Source organism: Rhamphochromis longiceps, linkage group LG4, assembly GCF_057381845.1.
Source record: "Rhamphochromis longiceps isolate RC_006_pf linkage group LG4, R_longiceps_female_GT1.1, whole genome shotgun sequence".
Lineage (NCBI taxonomy): Eukaryota > Metazoa > Chordata > Actinopteri > Cichliformes > Cichlidae > Rhamphochromis > Rhamphochromis longiceps.
In genome coordinates, this window is record NC_140560.1 from 20,379,412 (window position 1) to 20,395,048 (window position 15,637).

Genomic DNA, 15,637 nt, shown 5'->3' on the forward strand with positions numbered 1-15,637 from the left:
CCCCCGATGGCACCAGCTGTCTTCTTTAATATAAACAGGCAGCAGAAGACCTCGCTGGTGCTGGTAAAACACATCTTACAGTGTGTGTGTGGATGCTGACAATCCCCAGCTGTTTTTCTTTCTATGCGCAGACATTCACTAAAACCTTCTTTTCTCCTCCGGGAGGTGTCAGTCACTGAATCCAACCCACCCTCACCATCATCTCTCCACCTCACCTCCACCATCCGCCAGTATAAGAAGAAGAAGCGGTGATGTGATGATGACATGGAAACTGGAACAGAAAGAGAGCTAGAGAACGTGCAAAAGTTCATGTAGGAGGAGGGTGATTGTGTTGAGCGCTACATTACAATTTCATATCTCCCCTCTCGGTCCCTGTCAGCAGAAGAATGCAACATGAAACGCAGCTCTTGCAGCACAATCAGGGCCTGACAGGCAGAATAAATCTTCATCATTATGCAAGCTCATGAGCGCATGTGTTTTTTTGTTCTTTGCGGTGAAAGGTTTGAGTTTTAGCCCTTGGGGGGGCTATTTTTATGAAAATCAGCAACACGTTTTGGCCATTAATGCACAACTTTTTAATCACTCCAAATGATTAATCGCTATCAAAATTGTTCCCAGTCATTTTTTTCAGTCCGCTAATCCTTGGAGCTCCACTGCTGATGGTTCATCTAAGGACTATTTTATCCCCCAAAATAAAATTAAAAGTGAGAAATCAGCAGCAGGGTTTGTCACATTTTGAGAGAGAGTTATATGTTCCTCGGGAAATGTTAACACCCATCTAAAAATAAAGTGAACCTCGGAGCAGGAACGATAACGACCCACTTTCTGCTGCTGTGTTGTCTCCGCTGAAAATTAAATTCCCTAAAGTGCCCCACCGTGAAAAGGATGATCCTTCCATGGCTGATTGACAGGAAACTAGTGTATTAAATGGAACAGTCATCAAGATTAGACAGTCCATCAGCGGGTAGGCGTACAGCTAAAATAACAGTGAGCCAGCCTGGACTCCAGGCCTGACAAACAGTGATTTCCTCGAGTTCCCAGAGGAGCTGAGAGAGGAAATGATGCTCCGACTCAGTGGAATCATCGCTGTGAAGTGAAGGATGTGCAGATGAGCAACAGCAGTTGTGCCACGGCAATACAAAGAGTAATAAACTGAGATTGACCATCTGTTTTTCATTACTCAAGGCCGCGGGCTCAGACTGGATCCAGCTGGATGAGTATTAGTCCATTAAAGGTGAAAGTTAATCACCTGCGTACTTTCTGATGAGAAAAAAAGTAAATAAACGGGATAAACTCTTTAGTTCTGGAAATCAGTCTAACCTGCTGGTGTTCATGTCAGCATCAGGTTAGAAATCACACTAAAGAAACATTTCCTGCTGAAATAAATACTTGTTATAGGCTAAAATTATTTTTTTTTAAAAGGTTCACAGTGAGTATTTTGTTTGCTCAGTATTTATCACAGACTGCTTTATTTATCCGTGTGATTCGTTTCAGTAACATACCGCCTTTTTTATATTTGTCTGCTTTTGTGTTTTTAAGCCTTTGAAAACATGCATTTATTTTTTAAAGGGTGACCGGAAGTGTAACTATGGTGTTGTTTCTACTTTGACAAGTGCTAAACGATTACTGAAATGTGAGTGTTTAGCGCCCTCGTTTTGTCATAGTATGAACTACAGCACCTGGTTAGTGGGAAGGTCGTTGGTATCAGTAACGGTTATGAGATTTTTATGTCACTGCATTCTGTTTTTATTTACATTTTCCCACCATCCCAACTATTTTGCAACTGGGGTTGTATATATACATTATTTATTAAAATCATTCATCCTAAAAATACAGATCTTCTTCTACTTCAGAATCAGAATACTTTATTGATCCCTAGGGGAAATTATTTAATACTTCTATCAGCTTTCAGTCTTTTTGTCATGCCACCATCTCTAAGGGGCTAGGCGCTGTCTCTGTGAAAGAGCCAAGAGCTTTAATTTCCACTTCCTCCATGCAAAGGTTGGCTACAATACGTGACACTGGGGAGCCCATGGTACAAGCTTTTGCCTGTAGAAATGCTTGTTGTATTTAAAATATGTGGTGATAAGGCAGAGGTCTAACCATGTGCAAATCTGATGCTGTAGTTGTTTTCTGACTGCCTCAGTTGCATGTATACAAATGAAGAGTGAGACCACATCAAAGGACACGATGGTTTCATGTAGATCCAGGGTAAGTTTCTGGACCTCGTTCGTGAAGTCAGTGGAGTTTTTGATATGACAGGGTGTGTTCCCCACACACGTCGCCATTCAATTACAGTATTTACATTTACCAATCACTTTATTAGATACACTTTGTTAGTACTATGTTGTGCCAATTTTCCTTTTGTAGCTGCTTTAATTCTTCATTGCGTAGACTGACACAGTGCAGGAAACATTCTTTAGAGATTTTGATCCATAATCACATGATAGCACTGTAATATTGCTGCAGATGTGTCAGCTGCACATCCATGATGTGAACCTCCTGTTTCACCACATCCCGAGCTTGCTCTATTGGACTGAGACCCAACGACTCTGGTGGCCATGTGAGATCACCTGAGCTTCGTGACATAGCGTAATATTCTGCTGGAATCAGCCAACACAAGATGGGCACACTGTGGTAAAGGGATGGACATGGTTAGCGTCAATATTCAGGTTGGCTGTGGCATTTAAATGATGCTCAGTTAGTGCTAAGGGGCCCAATAGGGCCTACAAGGTAGGATGGATGGATGTTTTCATGTTGCTTATTCCAAATTCTGACACTACCCTCCAGAAATTGACACTCATTGGACCTGGCAAAATTTCATTGTCCAGTATTGTTGAGCTCATGCAAACTGTAGCCTAAGTTTTCTGTTCTTAACTGACAGGAGTGACAGTCAGTGTGGTCTTCTGCTTCTGTAGCCCATCTGTATCAAGGTACAAAGTGCTGTCTTCTGCATACCTTTGTTGTAACAAGTGCTATTTTATTTACTTAACTGTTTTACTTGCCTTCTTCAGAGAACTGCTGCTCACTGGATATTTTCTCTGTCTTTTTTTATTTTTTACTTAAATGACCTTTCTTCTTTTCTTGTATCCTTTTTGTTTTGCTTTTGTTCCAGCGTTCACTGGGTTGCTTTATTGTGAAGGTTTCAACAGGAAGTACAGTTGCGCCCTCCAACGCAACATAAATTCAATCAACGGCTGTAATTATGAATGTGTTAAGTTCATTTTTTTAGCAAAGATCTCAAACAGCAATACCATTGGCGTTTTTGATGGTCTGCATCAGGGGTGGCAAACATAAGGCCCGAGGTCAATTGTAGACTTTCAACTGTCTTTTTATAATTTTTATAGCGTTTCCTTCCAATAAAGATCTCCTCCGTGACTATTATACATCTCCACTGTTAAATTAATTAACAAATAAATAAATAGAAATTTATCTGTGTAATAACAAGGGCTGTTTTGTTTTACAGCTACAGGATAGTCTGGCCAATGAGTCACCAGTAATTTGTCTGTAAAGTCCAAAGAGTCGTGCTGACAGATGTATTTGATTTATAACATCAGAATCTCTTTAACATGTAGAAAAACTGAGGCATTCTGTTGAAATTCCACTTTCTTATGTTTTATATTAAGTTAATGAATGTGCAGTTAGAGTCGTTAGACAAGACTCTCAATGTACAATGAGTTTGACATCCCTGGTCTGCATTAATGAGGATACTTAATTAAGGATAGTATAAGGATACTGTATTTGAAACGGCCTACTTACTAAAAGCTTTGGGCTCATCAGTTAGATTTTAGTGGGTATTTTAGTAGCACAGTTATGACATTTATTTGAATAATAATATGTTATGAAACGGCTCCGAAACTTTAGATGAACTGTTGTCTGGACCCATTACAATTAGGCTACCAGTTGGATGTATTGAGAGTGAGAATCCAAATAGCTGGGTGTTTTCATTATTTTTAGGACACCGTTCAAAACCATTTCCTGCCACCCAGGGGCAATGTTGTATCATTTTTAGTCCTCCTTCCCTGCCCAAAACAGTGAGAGCAGGTAAGCGGTCTGGGAAGAGGTGGTGCTATTGCGCACGCGGCTCTAACCCAGAGCAAACTGTACTCAGCGTATGCTCTCCGAACTGTTGTTATGGAGAAATTTCCAGTGAGAGGAGAGGACCCGGCAGTCTATTCGACGTCTGCAGTAACAGTAATGGTGCGCTGTCGGGGGCTCTGAAGTCTGTGCGCGCCCGTCGGGTTTTTGTTGGAGTCTTTGAGCCGTGCGCTTCAGCTTGGATACAAGACACAGGATCTGCTGCTGTTGCTTCGTTACCTGAAGTTTTACACTTTGCTGCTTCTTGCATGCACTATTTTTTTCTTTTTCTTCTTGTTCTGAAGCGCATCTGTGGCTGTTCCACTTTGTGTTTTTGTACTGGGAGAGCGCGCGTGTCAGCCAGATATGTTTTCTCCAAGAAGTTTAGCAGCCCTGCAGTCGCTCTCCTAAACTCCAATATTTCCATTTATTGTTATTATTATTGTTGTTGCTGTTGTTGTTATATTTTACTTGAACACTTCAGAAGCTTTAAACTGACAAAGGGGGAAATGGCCAAAGTGGGGAAACCGCGGCTTTGTGTCATGACAAAAGGGGAGAACGGGTATGGATTTCACTTGCATGGCGAGAAAGGAAAGAGCGGCCAGTTCATCCGCAAAGTGGAGGCTGGCTCCCCCGCAGAAGCGTCAGGGCTGCGTGCCGGTGACAGGCTGGTCGCAGTGAACGGAGTAAACGTGGAGAAGGAGACGCACCATCAGGCAAGTAGATGTGTTTATTATTTAACTTGTGTCTTAGCTGGCTGAGCAGGGGCTACATCAACAGGTGACACTGGCTGATGCAGACATCCTGACACGGTGGCGCATAGCCTCCTCCTCCACTCGGCGTCACAGACCAGAGGTCTGCAGGTTATTGAATTACAAAACATTTTTGTTTGGAAACAAGGGGCGCGCTGAGCAAGAACTTTACGCAGGCTGTATTCCTTCCCTTGCAGTTTTTTTTTCCTAGTGAAATTCAACAAATCAGCAAGTCTCTAGTCAGTGGCCTGAGCTTAAATATAAACCGGTCCCTGTAAATAAGATCTTAACAAACTGTGTGCTCCTCTATTTGCAAGGCCTGGCTGGTGGTCAGATAGAGTCAGCAGGCTCAGATAATTATTTTCACAAGCTTGCAGGCACACGGGGGAAGATCAGCACCAGCCTCCTCTCTGTGTGCTGTATATTAGGTTTGTTGCAGCTTGAAAGACGAAAACAAACCCTCTGACTATTGTGTTTGAAGTTCAGGGAACAAATCTGCCACCCAGGTGTTTCTAAGGAGCCTCATATTCCTGCTCATATGACAATGATCTATAACAACGACAATGATAATTGTCAGTTTTGAAAACATCGCTTCCCACTATATTCCCACTACAGATGTATGGGAATAAATGGTTAGAAAAACTGATGGATCAGTTGATACAGTTGCTTTGTCAAACAGTAAGAACCAAATAAATACAAAGTTATGTTAAGAAATTCAGTTAAAGGAACACACATACCCCAAAAACCTAGAGCCATCGCCTTTTTCAAAACGTTGCTTATATAGCATTTTTCCTAAAATAAAGATGCAAATCACAGGCCTGCATGTTAAAAGGTGTATACAGCCTAATATAATGGTCAGTAATTATATATTAAACAAGTCCTTGATGGATGGATTGGGACTAATCCTTCATAGGAGTAGCATTTAATTATCTGCTGCCAAACTGTAGAGAATTTAATGTATTCAAACCAAACGTTCGATGTTCCATTCCTCAGGTGGTACAGAGGATTAAGGCCATGGACAACAAGACCAGGTTGCTGGTGGTTGACTCTGAGACCTATGAAAGCCTACGCAGCCTGCGCCTCACAGCAACAGAGGATATGGCCGTCCTTAGAATTGGAAATCCTTCCTCCTCTTCCTCTCCACCTGTGTCTCCTTCTCCAGCACCATCGTCAACACCATCTTCCCCCTCCAAGAAGCGGGAGAACGGCTCTCTGTCTAAGCAGCCCGTCACAGTGAGCGACCAGGTGCAGAAGCCCACTAGGAGGTCACCGTCTAAGGCTTCAAAGAAGGTAAGGACGTGCTGGATCATCACAATGGTCACACTACACGCTTACTAAAGCACTAATATGTGTGTTTCCAGGCTTGTTAAGGAGATATCTGTCTAACAACAAAAGAATTTAAAACTTACAGAAAGAGTGTGTTTTCTTTTTTTCAGTGTGAACCAGCTCCCCAGTAAACCCACAAATAACTGTCAAGCTTCTCGAGCCAGTCATCATAGAAAATTCTTAGAGATTTGTCTGCTTGAACACACCCGAGAGTTAAAAATACGCACTTTGCATTAGAACAGATGGAAGGTAGTGACTGAGTCATCACTTTGAACAGACTCTCCTCAGCATGCTTTCACCCTAGACTTGTTTTCTTGTCGCTTTGCCAGTTTTTGATCAGATACGTAGATAACATTCAGGTTCCACAGTCTGCGTTGTTACGTGTGAATGCAATGAATGCGGGTGAAGCATTCCAGATGTTGTGTTAGAGGTCAAAGAGGATGTGAAAGGTCAGAGGTTAGGAATCTGGCACCAGGCAACGTAGTAACTCTGCAAAAAGAAAATCCACAGAAATCTTGAAAATAAAAAAGTTGCAATACATGAAAAATAATGACCTGCCTATATTTTGAAAGGTTGTAGATCGAGTGTTTTTACAGGACAGTTACAGGATCGCTGTCACAGTTGGTTGCCTAACCTGTAGTAAGCATTCGATACTTTTTATTTTCTCTTTTTTTTTTGGATTCACTGCTTATTATTACTCCCCTTTGTCCTGAAAAACAGGAAGCGTTTCCGCCCGCTCTGTCTCTCCTGGAACGCTCTGAGATCTGATTGGATTTGGTTTCAAATGGTCTTTATTGGGGGGAGGCCGAGGCTCAACTTCTATTCTCTGCATTTACACAACATGTGTTTTCACTTAGGCTTGCCTTGCCAATATGTGAGCAGCACTCAGGCAGTCCTTCTACCAGAGCAGTGACAGGCCCAATCAGTTAAATCTTGGATGCGTGTGTTTGCGTGTGTGTGTCTTTTGTCCAGCTCTGGCTTTGACCTGTGGGGAGAAATCCTAGTACTCGGTTCAGGAATTGCTCAGCGGTCTCTCGTTTCTCTTTTCTGTCTTAATGAGTCTAATGAAAGAATTGAAGAAAAGCTCAGCAAGATGAGCCAAAAAAAGGCATCTGTGGTTCCGAATAAAAAACGAAGGAAACCTGTTGATGTATCAACAGTTCACATTTGCTCAGGCACCGTGACAGATAATCAGCTTCTTTCTATTTTTACTGGCGCAATGAAGAGTTCCTCTGTGGCCTGACTGATTCCTGTGAGCCTCCAAAGAATCGGACTTCTTCGGACATATGCAGACTATTGGCACAGCCTGCTGATGCAGCACGTCCCCTTGTTTGGTGTTTACAACAATGAAAGTGGAGGGGAAAAACACACAGACCACCGAAGAAACACAGAATAACCGAGACAAGAATAAACTATAAAAATACATAGTAAAATACTCCTCCCAATTCTTTGTTTTTGATTCTTGTAAAAGTTTCTTTTTGCTCATCAAAGCAGGAGAGCCAGACCGCTGAGCTAAGCAAATTTCCTCATAGGTTTCACTTTTTTAAGAGAAGGTAGGAGAGGGAACTAGAGACAGAGCAGATAGAAGGAACCACAGCCAGTGCTAACCTTGAGCTTTGCAAGAAGAAGTTTCAGGAAGTGCTCTCTCCTCTTTGCAGTGCAAAGGAGTCACACAATGAGGGAGAAAGATGGGTTGTGCATGTGCCAGTATAGCAGTGAGGGTGGTTGTGCATGTACACAGTGTGTTTCCAGGGTCTAGCCTCCTGCTGGGGATGTTTTTTTTTTAATTGGATACCTGACCCCCAAGCTGTTTTATGTTACTGGTGTTTTTAATTTGCACTTTCAGTTCACTTTGTGCAGATTATGTTTGTATATTCAGTGAAAATCACAAATTTCAAGCTATAGCCGGTTTTGCACACGTACATTGTTCATTTTCGAGCTATTACCTGGTGAAGCTGGGTACGTACCAGATTTCAGGAATAATACCATGCTAGCTTCCCAATGAAAATTCAGTGTAATGTCCAAATGAGCACATGTAAGAAAAGAGTGCCCTGGCTCCTGAACCCATGCGCTGCCCCTCACCAACAAACACACCTTCTAGTTTTCAGAACTCTGCCACAGACAGTTTCCTCCTGCTGTACGATGGGAGAAAGGGCAGATGAGGCGACGTCAGAGCTGCATTGTGACCTAAAATAGATAGACTTACCTCTGAATCCACGAAAAAAACACCTTTAAAATAACATATTAACATAAAAGGACTTGAGAAAGATCCTATGTTTTCTTCAATACGAAAATTATCCAAAAAGAACAGGAATTCACTTCATGCCTGTTCAATGGTGCCAGTTTTCCTAAACGTAGACAAGTATGGCTCAAAATGGGTTTCAAAGTTGGAACCTACTGCTAACTAACTCAGTGAGAGCACTGTACTTTTTATTTACAGCAACAAAAATCACAAAATTATTGTTAGGGGATGGGAGGGGAGGTGTAGGAGGTCCCAGTGTGTCAGCTGCAAAGGGAAAATCTGGGCCATGATCAGTTCAGTTTCAAACTATGTCCGTCAAATGCCAAACTTTTATTACAGCTTGTGTTTTTTTTAATATCCCCTTGTCTGCTGAACGAATAGAAGCTTCGACAGCCACAGATCATGCAGGTCTAATAGCCTAAAATCGCTACATGCGTAAGAAACATGACATAAACTTTTTTCTGCAACTGTAATTACTTTCACATTTCCCCAATAAATATCCCCATGAGAGGGATTTGTGTGTTTGTGCATGTGTTCCCCAGGTTACATGACACTGTCTGTATTTTCCCTCTGTTTTATGGCCGCTCATCCCCCAGGTTACTTTTTTCCTTTGCATTCCTCTCATGTTTACTTCTCTCTTGATTTGTGGTACAGCAGAAGGAGTCGAGAGGGCGACGGCTGAGCGATGGATGGACTGGCTGTGTGTGTGCATGCATTCTAAATCAATATCCTCTCTCTCTCTCTATATATATAAAAAAAAAACACCCAGCACGCCCCTGCGGGCGGTTTATCCTTCAAGCTCGGGTCCTCTACCAGAGGCCTGGGAGCTTGAGGGTCCTGCGCAGTATCTTAGCTGTTCCCAGGACTGCGCTCTTCTGGACAGAGATCTCCGATGTTGTTCCTGGGATCTGCTGGAGCCACTCGCCTAGCTTGGGAGTCACCGCACCTAGTGCTCCGATTACCACGGGGACCACCGTTACCTTCACCCTCCACATCCTCTCGAGCTCTTCTCTGAGCCCTTGGTATTTCTCCAGCTTCTCGTGTTCCTTCTTCCTGATATTGCTGTCATTCGGAACCGCTACATCGATCACTACGGCCGTCTTCTTCTGTTTATCTACCACCACTATGTCCGGTTGGTTAGCCACCACCATTTTGTCCGTCTGTATCTGGAAGTCCCACAGGATCTTAGCTCGGTCATTCTCCACCACCCTTGGGGGCATCTCCCATTTTGACCTCGGGACTTCCAGGTTATACTCGGCACAGATGTTCCTGTACACTATGCCGGCCACTTGGTTATGGCGTTCCATGTATGCCTTGCCTGCTAGCATCTTGCACCCTGCTGTTATGTGCTGGATTGTCTCTGGGGCATCTTTACACAGCCTGCACCTGGGGTCTTGCCTGGTGTGATAGACCCCAGCCTCTATGGATCTTGTGCTCAGAGCTTGTTCTTGTGCTGCCATGATTAGTGCCTCTGTGCTGTCTTTCAGTCCAGCTTTGTCCAGCCACTGGTAGGATTTCTGGATATCAGCCACCCCCTCTATCTGCCGGTGGTACATACCGTGCAGGGGCCTGTCCTTCCATGATGGTTCCTCATCTCCCTCCTCTTTCTTGGGTTTCTGCTGCCTGAGGTATTCACTGAGCACTCGGTCAGTTGGGGCCATCTTCCCAATGTATTCTTGGATGTTCGTTGTCTCATCCTGGACTGTGGTGCTGACACTCACCAGTCCCCGGCCCCCTTCCTTCCGCTTAGCGTACAGCCTCAGGGTGCTGGACTTGGGGTGAAACCCTCCATGCATGGTAAGGAGCTTTCTTGTCTTTATGTCAGTGGCTTCTATCTCCTCCTTTGGCCAGCCTATTACCCCAGCAGGGTACCTGATCACGGGCAGGGCATAGGTGTTGATGGCCCGGATCTTGTTCTTACCATTCAGCTGACTCCTCAGGACTTGCCTGACCCTCTGCAGGTACTTGGTGGTTGCAGCTTTTCTAGCGGCCTCTTCATGGTTCCCATTCGCCTGCGGGATCCCCAGGTACTTGTAACTGTCCTCTATGTCTGCAATGTTGCCTTCTGGTAGTTCAATCCCCTCAGTTCTGACTACCTTCCCTCTCTTTGTTACCATCCGACTACACTTCTCCAGTCCGAACGACATTCCAATGTCATTGCTGTATAGCCTGGTAGTGTGGATCAGTGAATCGATGTCTCGTTCACTCTTGGCATACAGCTTGATGTCATCCATGTACAGGAGGTGGCTGACAACTGCTCCGTTCCGTAGTCGGTATCCGTAGCCAGTCTTGTTAATGATCTCACTGAGGGGGTTCAGGCCTATGCAGAATAGCAGTGGGGACAGAGCATCTCCTTGGTAGATCCCGCACTTGATGGTGACTTGTGCTATGGGCTTGGAGTTGGCCTCTAGTGTTGTACGCCACATCCCCATTGAGTTCCTGATGAAGGCTCTTAGGGTCCCATTGATCTTGTACAATTCTAGGCATTCCAGTATCCAGCTGTGGGGCATTGAGTCATAGGCCTTCTTGTAATCAATCCAGGCAGTGCACAGGTTGGTCAGTCTGGTCTTGCAGTCTCGGCTGACTGTTCTGTCTACCAGTAGCTGGTGTTTTGCGCCTCTGGTATTCTTGCCAATTCCTTTCTGTGTCCCGCTCATGTATTGACCCATGTGCCTGTTCATCTTAGCCGATATGATGCCTGACAGGAGCTTCCATGTAGTACTGAGGCAGGTTATTGGTCGGTAGTTGGAGGGGACCGGTCCCTTCTTGGGGTCCTTGGGGATCAGGACCGTCCGACCTTCGGTTAGCCATTCCGGGTGTCTCTCATTAACTAGCAGCTGGTTCATTTGTGCTGCTAGACGCTCGTGGAGTGCAGTCAGCTTCTTTAGCCAGTAGGCGTGAACCATGTCGGGCCCTGGTGCTGTCCAACTCTTCATACTGGAGACCCTTTCTTGGATATCTGCCACTGTGATGGTTACTGGATCCTGTTCGGGGAGGTTGCTGTGGTCTGCCCTCAGATCCACTAGCCACTGAGCATTGCCGTTATGGGTTGCGTCCTTCTCCCATATGCTCTTCCAGTATTGCTCGGTCTCCAGCCTTGGTGGTGCTGTTCTCTTATTGTTCCCTTGCCACTGAGAGTACACCTTTGCTGGTTCTGTGGAGAACAGCTGGTTTATTCTCCTGCCTTCTATCTCTCTGGTGTACCTTCTCAAGCGGCTGGCCAAGGCTGTGAGTCTTTGCTTGGCAGTTTCTAAGGCCTCAGGTATGGACAGCTTGCTGTATTTCTTATGCACCTTCTTTGTCGCACCTTTCTGCAACTCCGTTAGTTGGCTAACCTCCCTCCGTGCTACTTTGATCTTGCCCTCTAGCCTCCTTCTCCATGGAGGGTACTGCCCCTTGTGGCTGTTCAACTTGTAGCCAAGCATCTCACTGATCACTGCTGCCGTATTGTAGATCAGCTTGTTAGTGTCGGTAATCGTGGTTGTAGGTATCGTCCGTAGTGCTGCATTAACATCATCTAGCAGACCTTCTGAGGGTACTTCACGTAATCTTGGTAACCGGCTACGGGGGATCCAGGTTTCAAGCTTGGCCATGATCCTATCTTTCAGGTCAGTTCCTCTCGCACTTAACGATCCTTCTCCTATCGCACTTGGGGCTATGTACCCAATCTCGGGTGGGGGTGATGATATCGCCCCCCTGACCTGGCGTCCTGACTCCTCCTTGCCGTAGCATTTGTGTTGTACCTCGTCAATCTCTAGCTGTGAGAGCAGTCCCTTCTTTCGAATGTTGGAACACTGAGCTACTAGTTGTTTCGCCGTCATTGTGGATGTTGGGTATCGAAGAATCCATAGGTCCCTCAGCCTATTCATGTAGCCCCTTCCGCCAGGGTTACTTGCGTAGTAGCATTCCAACAACGCCCTGTTTTCGTCTCTTGCCCACCGATGCCTTCTTGTTCCAGTAGCCCACTTTTCGTCAGGGTGCCCTGGTTCCTCAACACCTGACGCGGACCTTGTTGATCCGGGCGACGTCCGAGCCGGCATGCCTTCATATTTATCTGTCTCGCTCATGTCTGCGGTAGGCTTGCTTAGCATAGGGGGTCTAGCCTTAGGACCCTTACTGGATACAGACGCCCCAGGCAGGAATCGAACTTGCGATCCTCTGTTCCAAAGGCGTGTAGTCTAACCACTACGCTATCCAGCTGCTCAGACACAGTCATTTTCATTTTATGATGATATGTATATATATTTTCCCTTTTTTATATATATATATATATATATATATATATATATATGACCAAAAACAAAAAAAAATGAAGAAGCAGACAATTTTTTTGTGTTCATCAAATCTCTCCTAACATAAGTAGATCATGACACCTTTGCCTGGTAACGGCTGTTTTGTTGCCCTTTTCAGCATTAGAGAGAAGTGTCACTATCACTGAGCACCGTTCTCAGCTTTCAGCTACTTTTGCCCACTTAAAGTGAGTAACTGAATTACAGAACCACATTAAAGGCATTTTGTTTTTCTACCTCTTTGATTGAAGATCAGAAGAAATTAGCTTATTTTTGGTCTCTGAAACAATATTCGTTTCCATCTCTCCTAAAACCTTTGGCCTGTTGGCACAATAGCAGCCACTAGACTGTGTAGAAAGCCTCTAGCAGAAACAGTGATCCTACTGCCTGTGCCTGCTCCTGGGAGAGCAGAATAAAGGCTTCAAGGACAGCAGCATCAGCAGTTTAGGTTAAGCTGCGTCGTCTTACCTCAGCACACACCTGAGGTGTCTGTGCTCCGTCCACGAGCTCCTCTTTCCCTCCTTTGCAGACACACACATGCGGTGAGGTGTGTTATGTGTGTGTCATTAACACTAAACCTTAAAGATGAAGCATTGGGTTTCACTTTCTCTCCAGAACCTGTTTTGAAACAAGCACACACACAGACATGCATGCTCACGTACACATTTACCTAGAACAGCCAGTGAAGGATATCACTTCCCAGTTCATTAGTTACACCTTGCTAGTACTGGGTTGGACTTTTGCCTTCAGTGCTGCCTTTAATTCTTCATGGCACAGATTCAACAAGGTGCTGGAAACCTTCCTCTGAGATTTTGGTCCATATTCAGATGAGAGCGTCACACAGTTGCTGCAGAGTTGTACATCGGCTGTACATCCATGACAGGAATCTCTAGCTCCATCATATCAAAGGTGCTCTATTGGACTGAGATCTGGTGACAGTGAAATCATTGTCGTGTTCAAGAAACCAGGTTTAGATGGTCTGAGCTTTGTAACATAGTGCATTTTGGAAGCAGCTAACAGAAGATGACTACACTGTGATCATAAAGAGTTGGTCATGTTATTCATCCCTAAATGCACTGAAATGTGGTTGACTGTTTAGATAATTACATTATTAAAAAGCAGCTAGATAAATGTATCTAATAAAGTGGCCAGGGACTGTATGGTTGCAGCAGCACCCTGCTACAAAGAAAAGTGACAGCAGACAAGACTTGAATGAGGAGCTGTGGTTGGAGGTGGGTTGCAAAAGAGCTTGCAGAGAAAGCAGCATGTATACATAGAGTAGAGCTAGCTGGTGTTTGTTGGCACTGAGATTAGGAATTAACCCGTGGTGTACTGGGATTGCATACTAAGTTGTTTGTTTGTTTTTTAAGTGTAATATAGAAAGTTTGGGGGGAGAGGACTGCTTGCATTACCTCATCTGTGGAAACTGCTGCATTTCAGAGTGGATATTGTTTCTGTTGTTCACCTTTCCCTGGCTAGAATTTTCCTCTTTTGTTCATGGTGAAGCCTCCGACACACATAAATATATTGCAGCCTTTTGTTGGTCTTTCCAGTCCCGCTGGACTCCGGGGTGGTTTGACACCAGGCTTGTTAGGAAACACAGAGAAAGTCATTGCTATGGTGACGGTCACAGTGACACCACTTAGCGTGCAGGAAACATACACACGGCTAAATTTGGCACAAAAAGTCTATATGTGGAAAACAAAGAAAAGGAGGAGAGAAGTTTTACAGCTTTCCCGGTACATGATGCAACATCTGAGCTGTAACTTTAATAGTTCTGTTTCCAGGTGATTTGATACTTAACAACATGTCCCATTCAGATACTGATCAGTATGAAACAGTGCAACAGCAGATGACTGATCCTGCTTCTAGCCCACTGAGAAGCTTGTTTTTAAATAAAAATGTAAAAGATTTGCAGACGTCTTGTAGAGATCACCTGTTCCCTGTGGAGATGCATCTGTCAAAACAGTTACAGAGAGGAGGGGCGTGGTATGTGAGGGTATTCTGCATCTGATCGTGAAACATTTGCATGATCAAGTTTGGCATATTAACGATTTGATGATGATGATGATGATGATGATGGTGCAAGGACAAACATGCACATGTGCATATTTGTTCAACAGGCAGTTGCATCGCCCTAAATTCTGACTTCCATCAAACCATTATGACCATTGTAAAGACTCTATATTATAGTGAGAAAACCACAACAACAACTTAGACTAAAAATCCTCTTAAACGAACTTAAACAGACCCATGTATCCAGGCTTGGGACCGGTCGCTAGAAATACACTAAACCGTTTTAGAAAATGCAGATTGTTGTAGTCGTTTGAGTGAAAACCATTTTGTGAGATAATTATGGACAGACATCACGATGTTTAAAAGTCAGGGCTTGAGGTCAGAGGGGTGAGGAGTGTAAAAGAAATCTGCCATCAGTGTTCTCTGTATGGATAAAACAGACGAAAACAGTAGAGGTGCTTTTAGCAGTAATGTACATCTCTGTGTATTTAACCTTAAACAGATCCGCAAAGGCAAGAAAAACATCTGCTTTTCCTCTGTCTCTCTGCAGATGTTGTAAACCGTCACGACAAGGCAGGCTTGTCTCTTTCCTTGTTTGACATGTTGTATTTTAAATGCCCCTTTTGCTTCTTGGTCTCTGCCTCCTAAAAATGATTATTTCTGGCCATTAGTTTAACAACAGAAAATGAGACCACGGCTCAGCTCTGACTCAGTGGGAGTCACATGTCCTGTTCTCTGGTTCAGCCTCTCATTTTGCCCGGGATAATAGGAAAAAGATGTTGCCTGTCAGCTCCAATGTAACAGCACAGAGCACAGGATTTGTCTGGGGGTCCTGCAGTCGCCACTTCAGCCCGTGTCATAACCTGCAGGATTGCCCTCCTCTAAGGTGTACTGTGAGGGGCAAACAGATGAGAAGTTGTTGCTCTGACAAGGCG

At 44.3% G+C, this 15,637-nt stretch overlaps 1 protein-coding gene across 2 annotated transcripts in view; it reads left to right on the forward strand.

Annotated features, from left to right (window-relative positions):
- Positions 1 to 4,069: 4,069 nt before the first annotated feature.
- Positions 4,070 to 15,637, forward strand: part of LOC146671469 (Na(+)/H(+) exchange regulatory cofactor NHE-RF2) — a 55,903-nt gene continuing 44,335 nt past the window's right edge. For both annotated transcript variants that reach the window (XM_085403673.1, XM_085403674.1), the window contains exons 1-2: positions 4,070 to 4,793; positions 5,823 to 6,119. In XM_085403673.1, coding sequence (XP_085259799.1) covers positions 4,347 to 4,793; positions 5,823 to 6,119 — 744 coding nt within the window. In that variant the 5' untranslated portion in view covers positions 4,070 to 4,346. The remainder of the gene's footprint in view (positions 4,794 to 5,822; positions 6,120 to 15,637) is intronic.